The sequence below is a fragment of the Bufo bufo genome, chromosome 6 (genome assembly GCF_905171765.1).
Source record: "Bufo bufo chromosome 6, aBufBuf1.1, whole genome shotgun sequence".
In the NCBI taxonomy this organism is placed as follows: domain Eukaryota; kingdom Metazoa; phylum Chordata; class Amphibia; order Anura; family Bufonidae; genus Bufo; species Bufo bufo.
In genome coordinates, this window is record NC_053394.1 from 158,051,681 (window position 1) to 158,070,763 (window position 19,083).

Genomic DNA, 19,083 nt, shown 5'->3' on the forward strand with positions numbered 1-19,083 from the left:
GACGGAGCGGTGCTCGTGGGGGAGGGTTTACTGCACAAGTTTACCTCAGGTGCTGCGGCCTTGTTTGGCCGCCTTTTGTTATCTCGGCCAGTGCTGCCGCTGTGTTCAGCTGCCAGCTGACTTCTCTTGCCGGCTACCGGTGTGTCATTCGCCGCCGGTGTATAAGGAGGTGGTCGGGGGGCAATATTTTCTCGGCGGCATATTTGTTTGAATCGCGCGCGCGAAAGTTCCGGCGGGGGGCGGAGCTTCGTTCCGCTTCTCCTGTACATGTTAGACATTCAGTCGGGGGGGCGGACGTCTTTCTTCCCGCTCCTCGCTGGCCCCGCCTCCTCTTCGTGCCTGCTCTCAGGACGGATCGTTTTTACCTCAGGTTTTACCTCAGGTGTTGCCGCTGCTGTTGTCGCTGCTGTTGCCGTCCGCTCCCACTGTGACCTGGTAGGACTGTTGACCCCTTCTAGTTCTGCAGCCCTCTGGCCTGGACGCTTTTATATTACTTCAGCCAACATGTCTGACCCCTCAGTGCCGGCCGGTCCTTGGTATCACACCTGCACCGCATGTAAGGCGCCCCTCCCTCAAGGGCAGCCTGACCCGCATTGCTCGGCTTGCAAAGCCCCATTACAGGGTCCGCCATCTGTTGTGTCACCCCCTGGCCTATTGGATCCCCCTGACTGGGCTAGATCCCTTTCCCAGGCTGTGGTCAGCCTCTCTAACGTTGTGGGCCGCCTTGCAGAGGTATTGCCCTTATCGCAGCCGGATATTTCCCCTGCTGGGCCCTCCGGGTCCGCTATCTTAGCTGACCCGTCTGAGTCCCTCTCTCCAGGCGACACCTCCAGAGCCCGTCAACCCCAGAAGCGGTCTAGGGCGGAGCGCCTATCATCCTCGGATGCTTCAGTATCACCCCCAAGGGTGCGCTCTCAGTCGGGCCCTTCCTCGATACAGGATATGCCCTCTGAAGGGGAACTAGTTGATTCAGATTGTGATATGGACTCGGCCTTGCCTTCAAAACTGGCTTCTGCTGTGGCCCCTCCACACTGACTTCTCGTCGGTGGTTTCCAAGGCCTGGGCCCGCCCTGATGCCCGTTTTACCCCGCCTAAGAAGTTGGATATCTGTTATCCATTCCCGGCGGATTGCATTACAAACTGGGCGTCACCACCCAAAGTCGACCCCCCGGTGGCCCGTTTGGCAAAAAGCACGGCTATTCCCGTTGCTGATGGCTCTTCCTTACAATCCACTGAGGATCGCCGTATAGAGGCCATTACCAAAGGTATCTTTGCAGCCTCCGGTTCCGCCCTCCGGCCGGTCTTTGCTTCCGCTTGGGCTGGAAAAGCGGTTTCAGAGTGGGCTTCTCAGCTGGATCAGGAGCTTGAATCCGACGTCCCTATTCAGGACCTCCGTGCTCTAGCCCAACTTATCGTTCAAGCCGGCAAATTCGTCTGTGAAGCATCCCTTGATGCGGGGGCTCTCATAGCCCGTTCGTCTGCCCTGGCTCCAGGAGGGAGCTTTTGGTTAAAGGTTTGGACGGCGGACTCCACGTCAAAGCGGTCTCTTACTGGCCTTCCCTTTACTGGTTCTCGATTGTTCGGGACCCGCTTGGATGAAATCATATCCGAAGCCACGGGGGGGAAGAGTACGCATCTTCCTCAATCTAGGACTAGGACCACCACTCGAGGCTGCCCCACTTTTTCTCGCTTCAGGTCTTCCCGCAGGGCTCCCGCACCTCGCACCTCTTCAGGTCCATCCCCTAGCTCTGTCCAAGACAGACGTAAGAAACCTTTTTTTCGGACCCAGCCCTCCTGGCGCAAGTCACAGCCTGCTCGCCCTCCCGCAACCAAGCAGAACACTACCTGAAGGTGCGCCCCCACCCGCCCGGGTGGGGGGACGTCTCTTCCTGTTCAGGGACTTCTGGCAGGCGCACGTCTCCGACGCCTGGGCTCTCGAAGTTGTGTCTTCCGGGTACAAACTCGAGTTTACGTCCCTCCCCCAGTTCGGTTCTTTCGCTCCCGGGTTCCCCGGGATCCCCAAGGGGCGGCCGATTTCTTTACTGCCACTCGCACCCTTCTGGACAAAGGGGTCATCGCTCCAGTTCCCATGGAAGAAAGATTCAAGGGGTTCTATTCGAACCTTTTTGTGGTCCCCAAAAAAGAAGGCTCGGTTCGTCCCATTCTGGATCTAAAACGGTTAAACCGTTTCCTTCGTCTTCAGCGATTCCGGATGGAGTCTCTCAGGTCGGTGGTGGCCTCTCTGGAAAAAGGGGAGTTCCTGGCCTCTATCGACATCCAGGACGCCTACCTTCATATTCCAATCGCTCGGTGTCATCAGTGCTTTCTGCACTTTGCAGTGGGGTCCGACCACTACCAGTTCGTTGCTCTCCCCTTCGGGCTGGCGACGGCCCCTCGCGTTTTCACAAAGGTCCTTGCCCCTGTCCTCGCTTTACTTCGTTCCAGGGGAGTTTTTCTTCTTCCATATTTGGACGATCTCCTTATCAAGGCACCCTCTCTGTCACTGACATCCGCCAGTGTGGACCTCTCGCTACAAACCTTACGCCGGTTCGGTTGGATTATCAATCTTCCCAAATCCGCTCTTGTTCCATCCAGGCAACTGATCTTTCTAGGGATGCTGCTGGATACAGATGCAGCGGAGGTTCGGCTTCCGTCAGAGAAGCGCCAGCTCCTTCATCGGTCGGTTCGGAGCCTTCTGACCCACCGCCATCCTTCCTTCCGGTTCAGCATGCGGGTCTTGGGACAGATGGTGTCCTGTTTCGAAGCAATCCCCTACGCGCAGTATCACTCCCGCACCTTTCAGACTGCCATTCTGTCCGCATGGGACAAGTCCCAGGAAAGTCTGGATCAGCACTTTCCCCTTCCCCCCCCAGGTTCGTTCCTCTCTCCTCTGGTGGTTACGGACCCCTCTCCAAGGGAAGTCCTTCCTGCCGATAACTTGGTTGGTGATTACCACCGATGCCAGTCTGCGGGGTTGGGGGGGGGGGGGGGGGTGTTTCCTCCTCGGTCCGTACAAGGCACTTGGTCTCCATCGGAGTCCAAACTGCCGATCAACGTTCTGGAGCTGAGGGCGGTTCTCCTTTCACTCCGGCATTGGACTTCGCTGCTTCAGGGTCTCCCTGTTCGTGTCCAATCGGACAATGCCACGGCTGTGGCATACATAAATCATCAGGGGGGCACTCGCAGCGCGGCGGCGATGAGGGAGGTGTCTCTAATCCTTCGCTGGGCGGAAATTCATGTTCCAGCCATTTCGGCCATTTACATCCCGGGGGTGGACAATTGGGTGGCGGATTTCCTCAGCCGGACGACGATCGACCCAGGCGAGTGGTCTCTGCACCCCGACGTCTTCGAGTCTCTTTGCCTTCGTTGGGGTCGTCCGGACGTGGATCTCATGGCCTCCAGATTCAACCACAAGCTTCCCACCTTCATGGCCAGAACCAAGGATCCGGACGCTTACGGCGCGGACGCGCTCGTCCTTCCCTGGACGGAGTTCTCTCTCCTCTACGTTTTTCCGCCCCTGCCTCTTCTTCCACGAGTCCTTCGGAAGATCGTGGCGGAGGGCACGCCTGCGATCCTAATAGCACCGGATTGGCCTCGTCGTCCTTGGTACGCCGACCTTATGTTGCTCCTGGCAGACGCCCCCTTGCCTCTGCCTCTAAGAGAAGACCTCCTCTCTCAAGGAACGATCTTCCACCAGCATTTAGGGTCGCTACGTTTAGCGGGGTGGCTATTGAAACCGCGGTCCTAACGCGGCGGGGGTTTTCTGCTGACGTGGTCCGTACCATGATTCGTGCGCGTAAACCTGCATCGTCCAGGATTTATTACCGAACCTGGCGGGCCTATTTGAATTTCTGCGAGACCTTAGATGTTCATCCCCTTCGGTTTTCTCTCCCCACAATTTTATCCTTCTTGCAGTCTGGTCTGGACTTTGGTTTAGGTCTCAGTACCCTAAAGGGTCAGATCTCAGCGCTTTCGATCCTTTTTCAGCGACCTCTGGCTCCGCTCGGTCCAGTTAAGACTTTTCTTCAGGGGGTTGCTCACTATGCTCCTCCGTATCGCGCTCCCGTTCCATCTTGGGATCTTAATGTTGTGCTGATGGCTCTCCAATCTTCTCCTTTCGAGCCTTTGCGCAGGGTTTCCCTTCGCTTGTTGTCTTGCAAAGTTTTTTTTTTTTTTTTTTTTTTTTTCTCGTTGCCATCACGTCTCTTCGGCGTGTGTCTGAATTGGCGGCACTTTCTTGCGTAGAACCCCTCTTGGTTTTTCACCAGGACAAGGTGGTTCTCCACCCGGTTCCGAATTTCCTTCCGAAGGTGGTGTCCGCTTTTCACCTGAATGAAGATATTGTCCTTCCTTCTCTGTGCCCGTCCCAGTCTCATCCTCGGGAACGGGATCTTCACCGTCTGGATGTTGTAAGGGCTCTGAGGATCTACTTGGATGTAACTAGACCCTTTCGGCGCTCGGATTCTCTATTTGTGGTTCCGGAGGGTCCGCGCAGGGGGCTGGCGGCATCTAAAGTGGTTATTGCCCGCTTCATCAAGATGGCTATTGCTGAGGCTTACCGTGCTAAGGGCAGGGAACCGCCCCTTGGTGTTACCGCTCATTCTACCAGAGCGGTCGGGGCTTCCTGGGCTCAGCGGAATCGAGCTTCGGCTGAACAATTGTGTAAGGCGGCCACCTGGTCTTCTTTGCACACTTTCACCAAGTTCTACAAGGTGAACACTTATGCATCGGCGGATGCTGCTTTGGGCCACCTGGTCTTGCAGGCGGCGGTGCCTTAATGCCTATGGTGCTTTAATTCATCGTGGGTTGTGGTCCCTCCCTATTTGTGGACTGCTTTTGAACGTCCCAAGGTTTCCTGTGTCCCCCAAGGAATTGGGCGAGAAAACGAGATTTTTGTATAACTTACCAGTAAAATCTCTTTCTCGCTCTTCCTTGGGGGAAACAGCACCCACCCATTGTTTTGGTTGCCCTGACGGGAGTTTTGTCTTGTTGGTGTTAATTTGGTTGATCCTTGCCTTTGTTTTAACTACTTGGGCACATAACTGGTAGTCGCTCGCTCCAGGCTGAGGGTATAGCTGCTGGAGGAGGGGCTTAACAGTCTTTCACTTAGTGTCACGCCTCCTATGGAGATGAGCTATACCCAAGGTTTCCTCTGTCCCCCAAGGAAGAGCGAGAAAGAGATTTTACTGGTAAGTTATACAAAAATCTCGTTTTTATTTATTATTTTTATTTTTTTATGCCTCACAAGGAAGTGTTGAAAGGTGTCTAGAATAAATTGAGCGTGGCTAAGTTTTAGTTGTAAAATACACCAGATTCATAAATGGCGTTTGGACTAGACTGAATTTAGGATAGTATTGATAAATCTGCCCCACTGGCTCTGAATAATCACTGTGTGTGTGTGTGTGTGTATTTAAAGGGACAGAAGAATCTACGTATCCATCAAGATGGATAACCACCAGCCGGTTGCATCACCAGGTAAGAGGAGACTTTACTCTTCTGAGATGACAGGTCTTGGAAAGGAGCAGGCACGACAGGGCTAGGCGAGATGTCTAGTTTTGTGAATCCAGGGGATGGGGGAGGGACTGAAGTTATAGGGTTGTAGCAAACTGGTGCTCTGAGGGCTAAGTCTGGCCCTTTGTGCTCCAGTTAGAACATTTTCTGGGTGGCCCTGTCAATCAGTATGATGAGGGAGAACAGAGCCTATAGGAGTAGACACAACACCCCCATTGCTCCTAGAGGCTGAGTTGCATAAAATAAGACATCCATCAGTATGGGAAAGCTGGATTACAGGTTTTGTGGGTCTGTATACACTGTCTAGATAATGTTGCCCTTACATTGTGCAAGTAAACCAGCTTTCCCGGATTCCTGAAAGGCAAATCTGCCTAGCTATGGCACTATTTAGGAGTGAGGAGAGGGATTTTTCTTGGTAGATTTAGTATTCTGCATTCTCTATTACAGTTCCACGTGGTGGTAACCCAGTTTTCACAGGAACCTTCAAGGCAAATCTGCTTAGCTATGGCACTGTTTGGGAGTAAGGAGAGTGGTTTATTTAAGTAGACTTACTATTTAGCAGTCCCTACTACCGATCTGTATACATTTTTATTTTTTTTATTCCTCCATGCTTTGCAGGCATTATCATCTGTTTGTTACCCAGCATTCCTGGGACCCTGAATGATAAATCTGTCTAGCTATGCTACAGCATGGAGGATGTTTCTGGGATTCTTACTCAGCTTTTTCAGGTTACTAGCTAGGAAATCCAGTTGGGTATTCTACAATACTGGGAATTTACCAATTCATAAACAGGCTGATCTGGCATTCTACAGTCTGGGAAAACTGGGTAAAGGTCTCTGTGGGGTGGTGATGGGGGCATATTTGTTATATGAAATACACACAATGCCGCCCTGATATGCTGTGTGTATCTATCATATGGTACCAGGACAACATAATCTGTTGTCATATATAAAAAAAGAAAAGAATCACACATCCAGCTGCTATGCTTAGATTTAATCCCTGCTACTTTTTTAGAAAACAGCACTAAATAGCGCATGTGTACCGCCTACTATGCTACATGCTAAATGAGGCATTAGTGTACATTTTGATCAAAAGGCATAAGCCCACTCACCTCGCCAAGGTTGCCTCTATGAGTATGTCCTATGCTAAAATTGGCGCGGCGCTGCACGGCTACCACCAACATTGTGGTGCCAATCCGACAGTACCCAGCAGTCAAACAGCACCCCTGCTGCCTGACTATGCCATACCTAGCACTGGGCCCCACCAACCCGCCAGAAAAACAGCACAGTGACCCCCGTGCAGTACCGCACCATGTGAACAGTTGTCAAAGCTGACCTTACCTGAAGCTCTCAGGAACTCCAACTGAGAGCATCATAGGTTCATTTAACCCTCATGCAAAATGCCTTGCTAATTAAAACCACCTGGCTGAATGGAAGGAGTGCTCATCCAGGGACAGAATCTCTGTGCATATATAAAAAAGAAAAGACATGAATCGCACATCCAGCTGCTATGCTTTGATCTAATCCCTGCTACTTTTGCAGAAAACAGCACTAAATAGCGCATGTGTACCGCCTCCTGTGCTACATGCTAAATGAGGCATTAGTGTACATTTTGATCATAAGGCATAAGCCCACTCACCACGCCAAGGTTGCCTCTATGAGTGGGTCCTACTCTAAAATTGGCGCTCTCTAATAATCTGTTGTCACCAATGCAGCTGTACAGTTTTCTCACCCAGCTATTCCCAGACTCTGAAAGAGAAGTTGATCTAAATGTATGAATGGATTTATTACTATATAACTAGTCAAATGTGTAATTCAGCAGTCTGGAAAAGCTGGGTAACGCTGGTCTATGATAACCAGGCATGCTGCTGTTTGCTGGGCCTGATTTATGATGATACCTCATCATAAATTAGGTGCTACATCTGGAAATCTATACTTCCAGATATCTACGCCAACCCCGTCAGGGCTGCTGGCCCCTCCATCGTCACGCATCAATTTCAAGAAAGTGGCAAGGCCATTGGATACCTCCTCTTGCTATCCAGCTTTCTAAAGCTGCTGAAAGACAAATATGAGCAACTATTGCATTACTAGGCAGATTAGCTATTCGGCTGTATGTTCTACAGCCAGTCATATTGGTACTATGGCTTGCGCTGTTACCACATTTATTTTCTACTATTAGTAATGACCACACACACTAAGTAGACAAAAATTATTCAGACAAAACCCAGCCCCCGCCTCCTAAACTTCCTGGATCACGTGCACTAGCATCAGGGAAGAGAGCGAGAAGACATGGCTGCAGCCTAAGGCTCCATTCACACGTCCGTGGTGTGTTGCGGACCCGCAAATTGCGGATCCGCAACACACCCTCCCGACACCCCTATAGAAATGCCTATTCTTGTCCGAAGCTCTGTACAGTATTAGAATGTATCGGCTCGCATAACTTCATAAATCTATTTCTACTGTAAAAAAAAAAAACATTTCCCGAGATCTGGTTCAGTTCCAAGTGGAGCCAATACATTCTAAGGCCTCATGCACACGACCGTTGTGTGCATCCGCGTCCGTTCCGTCATTTTTCACAGTTTAGCGGAGGTCCCATTCATTTCTATGGAGCTGTGAAAAAAAACTGATAGTCCTCAGTTTTTTCTCCGCGTCCATGATTCCAGTCCGTCAAAAAAATATAACCTGTCCTATTCTTGTCAGTGGAAAACGGAGGACGGACCCATTCAAGTCAATGGGTCCATCAAAAAAAAACGGATGCACAACTGGTATGTCATCTGTGTCCGTTTTTTTCTACAAGACCTTGGTGCAATAAAATTACACTTTTCATTAACCTTCCTTTTTTTCCCCCTGTCAGACAAAAAAAAAAAGGAAGACACAAAGAAACACAACTGACGCAAAATCGGACACGGACCACTGAAGCCAAATCACTGACAGTGAAAAAACACTGTCGTGTGCATGAGGCCTTATACTGTATGGCCTTACCGTATTCAAACGATGTATTATGCGAATCGACTTCGGATGTTTCATCCGAAGTCAATTCGCTCATCCCTACTAACTGTCACCTCATCCCGCAAAAAATGAGCCCCTTCCTAAGACAGTTGCCCAAAAAAGAAAAAAAATTATGGCGACACTAAAACATGTGTTTTTTTTTTTTTTAAATATTATTGTGTAAAAAAGTATACATATCGCCGCATCCGCAAGAACCTGTTGTATAAAAATATCACATGACCTAAGCCCTCAGGTGAACACCGTAAAAAACAAAAAAACAGCATAAAAGCTATTTTTTGTCACCTTACATCACAAAAAGTGTAATACCAAGCGATCAAAAAGTCATATGCACCCTAAAATAGTACCAATCACACCATCATCTCATAACGAAAAAAAATGAGCCCCTACATAAGATAGTCACCCAAAAAATAAAAAACCTATGGCTTTCAGATTATGGAGACAATAAAGCATTTAAAAAAAAAAAAAAAATATGTAAAACTGAAACAAACAATATTTGGTATTGTCGCGTCCGTAACAACCTGCTCTACAAAAATACCACATGATCTAACCTGTCAGATGAACATTGCAAATAACAAAAAATAAAAACTGTGCCAAAACCTTGCCTCACAAAAAGTGTAATATAGAGCAACCAAAAATCATTTATACCCTAAAATAGTACCAAGAAAACTGCCACCTTATCCCGTAGCTTCTAAAATTGGGTCATTTTTGGGGAGTTTCTACTCTAGGGGTGCATCAGGCGATTTTCAAATGTGACATGGTAACTTAAAATTATCCCAGTGAAATCTGCCTTCCAAAAACCATATGGCATTCATTTCCTTCTGTGCCCTGCCGTGTGCCCGTACAGCAGTTTACGACCACATATTGGGTGTTTCTGTAAACTACAGAATCAGGGCAATAAATAGAGTTTTGTTTGGCTGTTAACCCTTGCTTTGTTACTGGAAAAAATTGATTAAAATGGAAAATCTGCCAAAAAAGTGAAATTCTGAAATTTCATCTACATTTTCCTTTAATTCTTGTGGAACACCTAAAGGGTTAACAAAATTTGTAAAATCATTTTTTAAATACATTGAGGGGCGTAGTTTATAAAATGGGGCCATTGATGGGTAGTTTCTATTATGTAAGCCCCACAAAGTGACTTCAGACCTGAACTAGTCCTTAAAAATTTGGTTTTGGAAATTTTCTGAAAAATTTCAAGATTTGCTTGATCCAAACATAAAGTAGACATATGGGAAATGTAAAGTAGTAACTATTTTAGGAGATATCACTATCTGTTTTAAAAGCAGAAAAATTTAAATTTTGAAAATTGCAAATTTTTTCAAATGTTTGGTAAATTTGGTAGTACAATATGTGACGAGAAAACAAACAAACAATCTCAGAATGGCTTGGATAAGTGAAAGCTTTTTTAAAGGTATCACCACATAAAGTGACACATATCATATCCTTAAAGAGGACCTTTTATGGGTCGTCTAAAGAAAACCTCCCTGGCTCTGAGCTCTGCGCTGCGATTGGACAGGGAGAAGGAGACACTGGCGTCTCCTCCTACTTGGACCGAATGCTGAGAAATTACCGGGGGCCACAGAGGGCGAACGGTGCGGCGCCCAGGAATAATAGTAAGTACACGTAGATCCCTGGGCGCTGCTCTATGTAGCCTGCTACTTAGTTCATATTCTTTGGACCCATGAAAGGTCCTCTTTAAGGGGAAAAATGGCAGGGTCCTGAAGGGGTTAAGGCCAGCATTAACAGTTGGGGAGAAACAGGGAGCCACATAAAATGAATCTTTATGGGCAGGTGGTGGCAGAAGAAACTGCTAGTATGAGCAGGAGGACAGCCTGTGACTGGATTACTACTGCTGTATAGCCTTCCACTGATCCCAGAGCAGTTGTATGAGCTTGGATGGAACAGATTTACTTCTCTCAAAAATTTATCCTCACCATGAATAACCCTTTTTGTACCTAGTTCCACCAAAACATCTGTATGAGGACACACCTTTTGGTGCCTAAGGATTAGTTTTATGGATAGGCAATTAAAGGGAACCCGTCATCAACTTGATGCTGACCTCACTGAAGGCAGCATAAATTAGTGACAGAAATGATGCTTTCAGCGGTGTGTCACTCCTGAGCTAAAAGTAAGTGGTTGCTGAGAACCGGCATCATAATCATCATAACCGGCCTTGAAAAGAGTCCAATCTACCTGAGAAGAGTCCTGGTTATTCATAATCTCCTGCTGATGGTTGGCAGTTCTCTACTAGAGAGAAAGGGAGAAAACTAGGTAGAAGACAGTCAGCCATCAGCAGGTGGGCGGGAGAGCAGGAATTCATGAATAACCAGGACTCTTCTCAGGTGGCCGGGACTCTTTTCCAGGCCCAGTCTGCAATGATTGTGATGTTGGTTCTCGACAACCACTTTCTTTTAACTTATAAATGACAGACCGCTGAAATCAACTCGCCTGTCTCTACTTTATTCTGCCGTTAGTGTGGGCTGCATAAAGTTCATGATCGGTTCCCTTTTAAGGATTAGGTTTAGAGTTTATGCTGTATTTGGGAATTGGACATTAGTAAGGGGTCTTGTCTGTGTAAGCATTTTAGCTGGAATGAGTTCTTACAAGATCTGATTCCAACTTCCTCTTAAATTACATTTGTCCCTTCCCTTTATAACAATCCTAGGCCTAATGAGGAGGAAGAATTTTATTGCATCTGATGCAAAGCAAGCAGAAAGCTGATATGGCCTGCCCCTGTCTCCCACCATTGTACCACCTATAGTTTATTTTCAGGAGCTCTGAAGGTGCATAGTAAGGGCTCATGCACACGACCGTTGCCTTTTTTTGCAGTCTGCAAATTGCGGAAATGCAAAACGCGGATACTGGCCATATCTGTTCTTCATTTTGCAGAAAGGAATGTTCTGCCTTTATAGAACTGTCCAATCCTTGTCCGTAAAACGGACAAGAATAGGCCATGTTCTATTTTTATTTTTTTGCAGGGCCGTGGAACGGACATACAGATGTGGAAGGCCCATTGAAGGTGAATGGGTCCGTATCCATAAATGCTGATCGAATGCTGACCAAAAATAGGTTTGTGTGCATGAGCCCTTAGGGTAGGGCTCCCACCTGGCAGAGGCAGGTAGTAGTATTTTCCCTTAGCAGGGAAGCCTATTGGGAACACTGATCACATGTATCCATCCTATTTGTTCACTATGTATTTGTTTCCTACAGATGGATCTAGTGAAACATTTTTGCAAGGCTATCCAGAGGAAAACTGCAATGTTCTTCAGCATCCTCAGGTAGATGGAGCTGAAATCTCAAAACATCATATTTTATGATTGTCAACAAACTATTATACCAAAGTAATTATCTATTTTTCCCTTATGTTTAGAGTGAAGGCCTGCTTGATATTAAAGTTGAAATCATAGATGAAGAAGAGGGGACATATATGAAGGTCGATCAGCGATGTAAGTAGGGGGAGGTTTTTATTGGTTTTAACCCCTTCCAGCAGAAGCCAGTCTGGACCAAATATCTTACTTTTATGTGGTCATAACTTTGGAATGCTTTCAATTATCCAAGCAAATCCTACATTTAGAAAAGTTAGCAATCTTCTAAGTTTGACTTTCTCTGCTTTTAAGGCAGAGATACTTTACAAAATAGTTATTAATTAGCATTTACCATATGTCTACTTTATATTGGCATCATGTTGTAAATGTTGTTTTATTTTTTTAGGACATTAAAAAGGCTTAAAATTTTAGAAGAAATGTTTAAAATTTTTCAAGAAAATATCCAAAACCAAACACTGGGCCATGAAAATAAAAAAAAATACTGTTTTTCCAGGGGTAACAGAACAAAATGCATACCAGTTTGTTACGCATTTTCTCCTGAATATGGCAATACCCCATATGTGGTCATAAATTGATGTATAGGCACACCGTAGGGCTCCGAAGGGAAGGAGAGCTATTAGGCTTTTGAACAGCCGATTTTGCTTTTGGGACACCATGTCACAAACACCCTGAGGTACCAGTAGTGGTAACCCCCAAAAAGTGACCCCATTCTGAAAACTACACCTCTCAAGGAATTTATCTAGGGGTGTAGTGATCATTTTGACCCCACAGGTGTGTTCCAGAAATTAATGTGCAGCTGATAGTAGAAAATTAATATTGCACTTTTTCCATAGATATGCCATTTCAGTACCCGATATGTTGTGCCCAGTTTGTGCCACTGTGAAAAGTCAGCAATGTAATCATTATGCTGTCTTTCCTGAGTTTAGAAACCCCCTACATGTGGCCCTAATCTGTTGCCTGGAACTATGTCAAAGCTCAGGTGTGAAAGAACACCATGCAAATTTGAAACCTAATTTTGTCATTTACACAGCACTGGCTGACAATTGCAGAGTCTCTGAGGTGAAATCAAAAAACAGCCCCCCAAGAAGTGACTCCATTTTGAAAATACACCCCCTCAAGGAATTTATCTAGGGGTGTAGTGATCGTTTTGACCTCACAGGTGTGTTCCAGAAATGAATGTGCAGCTAATGCTGAAAAATGAATATTGCAGTTTTTCCACAGATATGCTATTTAATTACCCAATATGTTGTGCCCAGTTTCTGCATCGTGCACATTTGAGCCCTAATTTGGTCATTTATATATCGCTGGATTACGATTGCAGACAATATGAGATGAAATAAAAAAAGAAATCCCCAGGCAGTGACTCCATTTTGGAAACTGTACCCTCAAGGAATTCATCTAGGGCAGAGATGGCCACCCGGCGGCTCTCCAGCTGTTGTAAAACTACAATTCCCACCATGCCCTGCTGTAGGCGGATAGCTGTAGGCAGTCTTGGCATGCTGGGAGTTGTAGTTTTGCAACAGCTGGAGAGCTTTTAGTTTGTGAAGTCATACCTCTCATTATATGCATCTAGAGGTATAGTGAGGTGACTGAAGGAAACCTGGAAATCCTGCACTGGGAGGAGGGGGAATGCCAGGTCCTACTATCAACCTACCCACCATTCCATAAAATATAAAATAAAACTTTTTTTTTTTTTTTGGGCCAATATTTATCAAAAGCCTTAGCAAAAAAAAAAAAAAAAAAATTTGAAGGCAAATCATCTCTCCTAGGGTTTGTTTTGGGGATTGCACAAATATTATGATTTTTGAGCTATGGGGCTAGTTAGTAAAATAAAACATTCTTGTGGCCAGTATGTGTGACAAAAGAGGAGGATGTAGAGTAAAAAAAAATCCAAGAAGTGTGATAAATTTTAAAACGGTCTTTAATGCGCAGGCCAGGTGTCATATTTCACATAGGTGGATTGTGTCCTTTCTAATTCCACTTTTTGCGCGCACACTGTATTTTTGGGTTTTGTTTTTTGTTTTGCTAGTTGTAGGGATTTCTGTACGGAAATGCTGACCAGGAATTATCCTGCTGAGATCACTGCCAGATGCAGATGTATTGCTCTCCCCATCCTGGTCAGGGTTTTTATCTTTTTCTGAAATTGCAGGAAAGTATTGCTACTGCTAACATATCTGTACAGTACAAGGCAATTTGGGTTAGATGAACAGTTTCTTATACCATAATTTTGTGCATTGCACTGTATTGTTTGATGACCTGATCTGGAAGGTCCACTCCACCCAAGAATTTGTTATATTCCTATACACATACAGGTTTGGTGCCTTTAGTGGTGGACCTGCATCCAGGTCCAATCATTGTGGATTGTGGTCAAGCTTAGGACGCTTCTTATCCTTATATATCTCACGAGCAGCAAAGTTCACTGCAGATGGCCTTGCTCTCTCCCACTCCGATTGTTTGTTTGTCCCTGCAGAGTTGTGGGGAGGCCCCTCTGATTATTACAAATCGTTGCAGATCCGCAAAACATGGACACCGGCCATGTGCGTTCCGCATTTTGCGGATCCCACATGGCTGGCACTATAAGGGAAATGCCTTTTCTTGTCCGTGTCTGCGGACAAGAATAGGACATGTTCTATTTTTTTTGCGGGGCCGCAGACTGGAAGTGCAGATGCGGACAGCACATTTTTTGCGGCCCCATTGAAAATGAATGGGTCCATACCCGTTCCGACTCATTTTGCGGACGTGTGAATGGACCCTTATAGAAGTTGTGTATAAATGATACTCTTTGCCCAATAGAAGATGTATAACATCCCAAACAATCTTCCTACTAACGCCTAGGAATGGGGTGTGTCTACGTGTTCAGTTTTGGTGTCTTTTCCCCTCATATATTTGGAAATGGTAGGTATGCCCGGTGGCACTCTCACAGATCTTACAGTTTAATACCATACCGGGCCCTCTTATTTGGGGAAATACCTCCAAATCCAGTGTTCAATGCTGTGATCGGCTAGTCCGTTACTGACTGGTCATCACAACAATCGCTGGCATGGGACCGATGTGATTTGTTTTCGCGCCAGTTTGATAGGCCCAGCAACAGTCAGGGACAGTTGTGATCTCCTCACAGTCACCGCGTCTGATGACATGGTGACAATTTAAAGCTGGGACATAACTGTAAGACAGATTGCACTAAGTTGCATGCAATCTGAATGTACAGTTATACCCATATGCGGGAAGGGGTTAATGGAGAGTAGTTATAGGGTCATCTAGATAACACTCATTGTCCTGATTATCACTTCAGTCACTGTGTGTGTTTCCTACAGATGGATCCAGTAAGGGAAGTCCATCAGAGACCTGTCCCAGTCCCCTGTATTCCCAGGATTGTTCGGAGGAAAATTATAATGTCCAATGGGATCATCAGGTAAATGTCTCCGAGGCCTATACAAATCTGAGGTTGAGTAGACCTTTTTAGACATTTAGTCATAGGTGTGGTCCTGGAAAAAAAAAATACACACACACACACACACACCTCTTAACATTGAAATAGCAACACCAAGAAGGAAAAGTCATGCAATTATGGAAAGCATCAATTACGTCCCAGATGTGCTGGATGGGAGACAAGTGCATGTTAGCACTTTTAAGCCACACAGACTGCTCACAGTAGCACGAGCAACATGCAGCCCGATTTTGTCCTGTTGAAAAATGGCTGAGAGACTTTGGTTCCACGACCAGATCAATGTAACGCTGAGCTGTTAGCCTAACCTCTCTAGTCTTCATGTCAGGTACACTATCATCCATTATGCCACCCCACACTATAATCCTGTGAGTAAGACTGGTGTGACATTCCCATGTGAAGGCCTCTTCATAGTGTTGCCCACATAGTCTCCAGACTGATCTCCAGCTATCGGCGCATCTGAGACAAAGGCAGGATTTACTGCTGAAGAGGATAGACCTCCATTCCAATTTCCATTGCCATCTTGCTGTGCCCCATGATAGTTTTTTTTTTTTTTTTTGAGTGGTGGAGTAAGGTCAATAGTTCACCTGTAGCTGGACTTCTGGTTTGTAGCCCTGTTCTGTGTAAACACATTCTCATGGTTTGTGTAGACACGGTTTGCTTGTGATGTGACTTCCAGTTTCACCTCCAGTACAGAATGGATCACTACGTGCCATTCTTCTAATCAAATGATCCATCCGTGCAGAGGTCTGCCTCTGTGCACCTTTTGCTGTCATTCTAGTTTCAAGTGGCGATAACTAGCATGTCAACGAACAGGACGCATCACACAATCATCCCACATGACTTGATCCAATTTTTGAGGTTTCACATGACTAAAAAACTTTTGCTTTCAATCTGGCTTTTATGTCCCTCCCAGATGCCACAGATTGGAGCTATGTGCTTGAAAATGTTATCATCTGCATATTGTAGCAACACCTGCTACTTCCTTGATTTGAATAACCTTACGGGTTGTCCTTGTTCTATATAAATAAATAATCTGTTAGATTTCTCAAACTGTCTTGTAAAATATACATATGTCAAATCAGGGTGAAGATCTCACTCATGTTAAACTGGAAGTTAAATCAGAAGAAGAGCTATATGTGAGTGGTGATCAACAGGGTCACGAGGAAGAGATTCCTGTAGATATTGTCAAAGGTGGGTAATGAGCATGTGAATTGAGTGTTTTCTTAGATAGAAACTCTATGTAAGACTCACATATCATATTAAAGAACTGCATAATGATATAGTTAAAGTATATACAGTATATTGATCAGCCATAGCATTACAATCTGCGGTGAACTATCAGGACGTGGACTCAACAAGACCTCCTGTTGTATCTGGCATTAAGCTGTTAGCAGCATCTCCCTTCAGCCAAGTTGTGAGGTGGGACCTACTTGTATTTCTAGTACAGGTACATGCCACAGATTCTCAGTAGGACTGAGATCTAGGGAACATGGAGAGTCCTTTTTGCAGTATGTTATGGAGGGGTGTACTTGGTTTGAAAACAACATTTAGGTAACCATCTATATTTCCCAGCAGAACATTCTACAGAACATCACATTGCCTCAGCCAGTTTGCCTTCCTCCCGTAATGCCTCCAGGTCCATGATGGACATGCAACTGACTGTAAAAGCAATTGTTTTCCGTCAGAGCACTCCACCTTTTTAAAAATAATTGTGTAACAGTAGCTGTTCTGTGACTTTACTCCCCATGTGCATAAGCGAGCCTTGGGTGCCCATGACTTTGTCTGTGGTTCATTGGTTGTCCTTCCTTGGACCACTTTTGGTAGGTACTAGCCATTTCAGGCTGGCAACACCCCACAAAACCTCTCACTGCATAGATCCAGTTCAAGTCTCTGAGATCTTTACACCATCCCATTTGAATCTTACAGCTGATTGATTTTCTTTCCTACTCTCCTTCTATATAAGGTATACATATCATCAGGTATGCTAGGCATGATGGGCCCACATGGAGACGGTGACACAACAGAGGTTTTTACTCTGTAGGCAGGATTCACAGAACCACCACCATTTAAGATATGACCTTTTATTGGATACTTCCCAAAAAAAAATTACTACAGCACTCAATGGCAATATGGTTGGAGTTATATTTGACAACAATCCAGAGAGGTACATAAATCACTTTATTTGTGGACTGCTATCAGATAAAGCTATTTTTCAAAAAATCCTAATGCCATTGAGTGCTTTTTTTTTTATTTATTTTTTACTGGTGATAGAAAATTGAGTGGAATCCTATCTGAGCACTGCCACAACATTTGAGTGCGTACATCTCTTACGTTGATACACAGTTAAATGGTCCCAGGTATGCCAGAGCCACACCAAATGGCACTGGGGTCACATCAGTGTCAGGATGTCCAGTATATACTCGCTGGTCCCTTAGAGATCTATCAGCAGAGATCTGCACCAGACGAGCAATCAACCAAACATTCCCTGGAGCCGAAGGCCTCTTTCAGACAGGTGTCACGTTTTGGCTCCGGATGCGTCCCGGGTGCTTTGTGGCAAACCCGAGCGAGTAGGTACGCGATTTCAGTCAGTTTTGACTGCGATTGCGTTCCGTTCAGTTTTTATCGCGCGGATGCAATGTGTTTTGCACGGACGTGATAAAAAACTGACTGTGGTACCCAGACCCGAACTTCTTCACAGAAGTTCAGTTTTGGGTTCAAGGTTGTGTAGATTGCTATTATTTTCCCTTATAACATGGTTATAAGGGAAAATAATACATTCTGAATACAAGTAAAATAGGGCTGGAGGGGTTAAAAAAATAATAATTTAACTCGCCTTAATCCACTTGTTCGCGCAGCCGGCATCTCTTCTGTCTTAATCTGTGAGGAAAAGGACATGTGGTGACGTCACTGCGCCCATCACATGATCCGTCACCATGGTCACCTAAGGCCTCTTTCAGACGGGCGAGATTTCCGCGAGGGTGCAATGCGTGAGGTGAACGCATTGCACCCGCACTGAATCCGGACCTATTCATTTCTATGGGCCTGTGCACATGAGCGGTGATTTTCACGCATGACTTGTGCGTTGCGTGAAAATCGCAGCATGCTCCTCTTTGTGCGTTTTTCACGTAACGCAGGCCCCATAGAAATGGGGCTGCGTGAAAATCGCAAGTGCGGATGCGGTGTGATTTTCACGCACGGTTGCTAGGAGACTATCGGGATGGGGACCCGATCATTATTATTTTCCCTTTATAACATGGTTATAAGGGAAAATAATAGCATTCTGAATACAGAATGCAAAGTAAAATAGGGCTGGAGGGGTTAAAAAAAATGTAAAAAATTTTTTTACTCGCCTTAATCCACTTGTTCGCGCAGTCGGCATCTCTTCTGTCTTCATCTGTGAGGAAAAGGACCTGTGGTGACGTCACTGCGCTCATCACATGGTCGATCACATGGATCATGTGACGGACCATGTGATGCACGCAGTGACGTCACCACAGGTCTTTTTCCTACTGCACAGCAAAGGTGAAGACAGAAGAGAAGCCGGGCTGCGAGAACGAGTGGATTAAGGTGAGTTAAATTATTATCTTTTATTTTTTAACCCATCCAGCGCTATTTTACTATGCATTCTGTATTCAGAATGCTATTATTTTCCCTTATAACCATGTTATAAGGGAAAATATTACAATCTACACAACCTTGAACCCAAACCTGAACTTCTGTGAAGAAGTTCGGGTCTGGGTACCACATTCAGTTTTTTATCACGCGTGTGCAAAACACATTGCATCCGCGCGAT

General features: G+C 45.7%; 1 protein-coding gene across 3 annotated transcripts in view; it reads left to right on the plus strand.

The window, feature by feature from the left end:
- LOC121005397 overlaps positions 1-19,083 on the plus strand; it is a 36,233-nt gene that overhangs the window by 10,164 nt on the left and 6,986 nt on the right. For 2 of the 3 annotated variants that reach the window (XM_040438130.1, XM_040438131.1), the window contains exons 3-7: positions 5,417-5,475; positions 11,727-11,794; positions 11,887-11,962; positions 15,157-15,254; positions 16,373-16,481. In XM_040438130.1, coding sequence (XP_040294064.1) covers positions 5,445-5,475; positions 11,727-11,794; positions 11,887-11,962; positions 15,157-15,254; positions 16,373-16,481 — 382 coding nt within the window. In that variant the 5' untranslated portion in view covers positions 5,417-5,444. The remainder of the gene's footprint in view (positions 1-5,416; positions 5,476-11,726; positions 11,795-11,886; positions 11,963-15,156; positions 15,255-16,372; positions 16,482-19,083) is intronic. The other variant, XM_040438132.1, reaches the window with a different exon arrangement.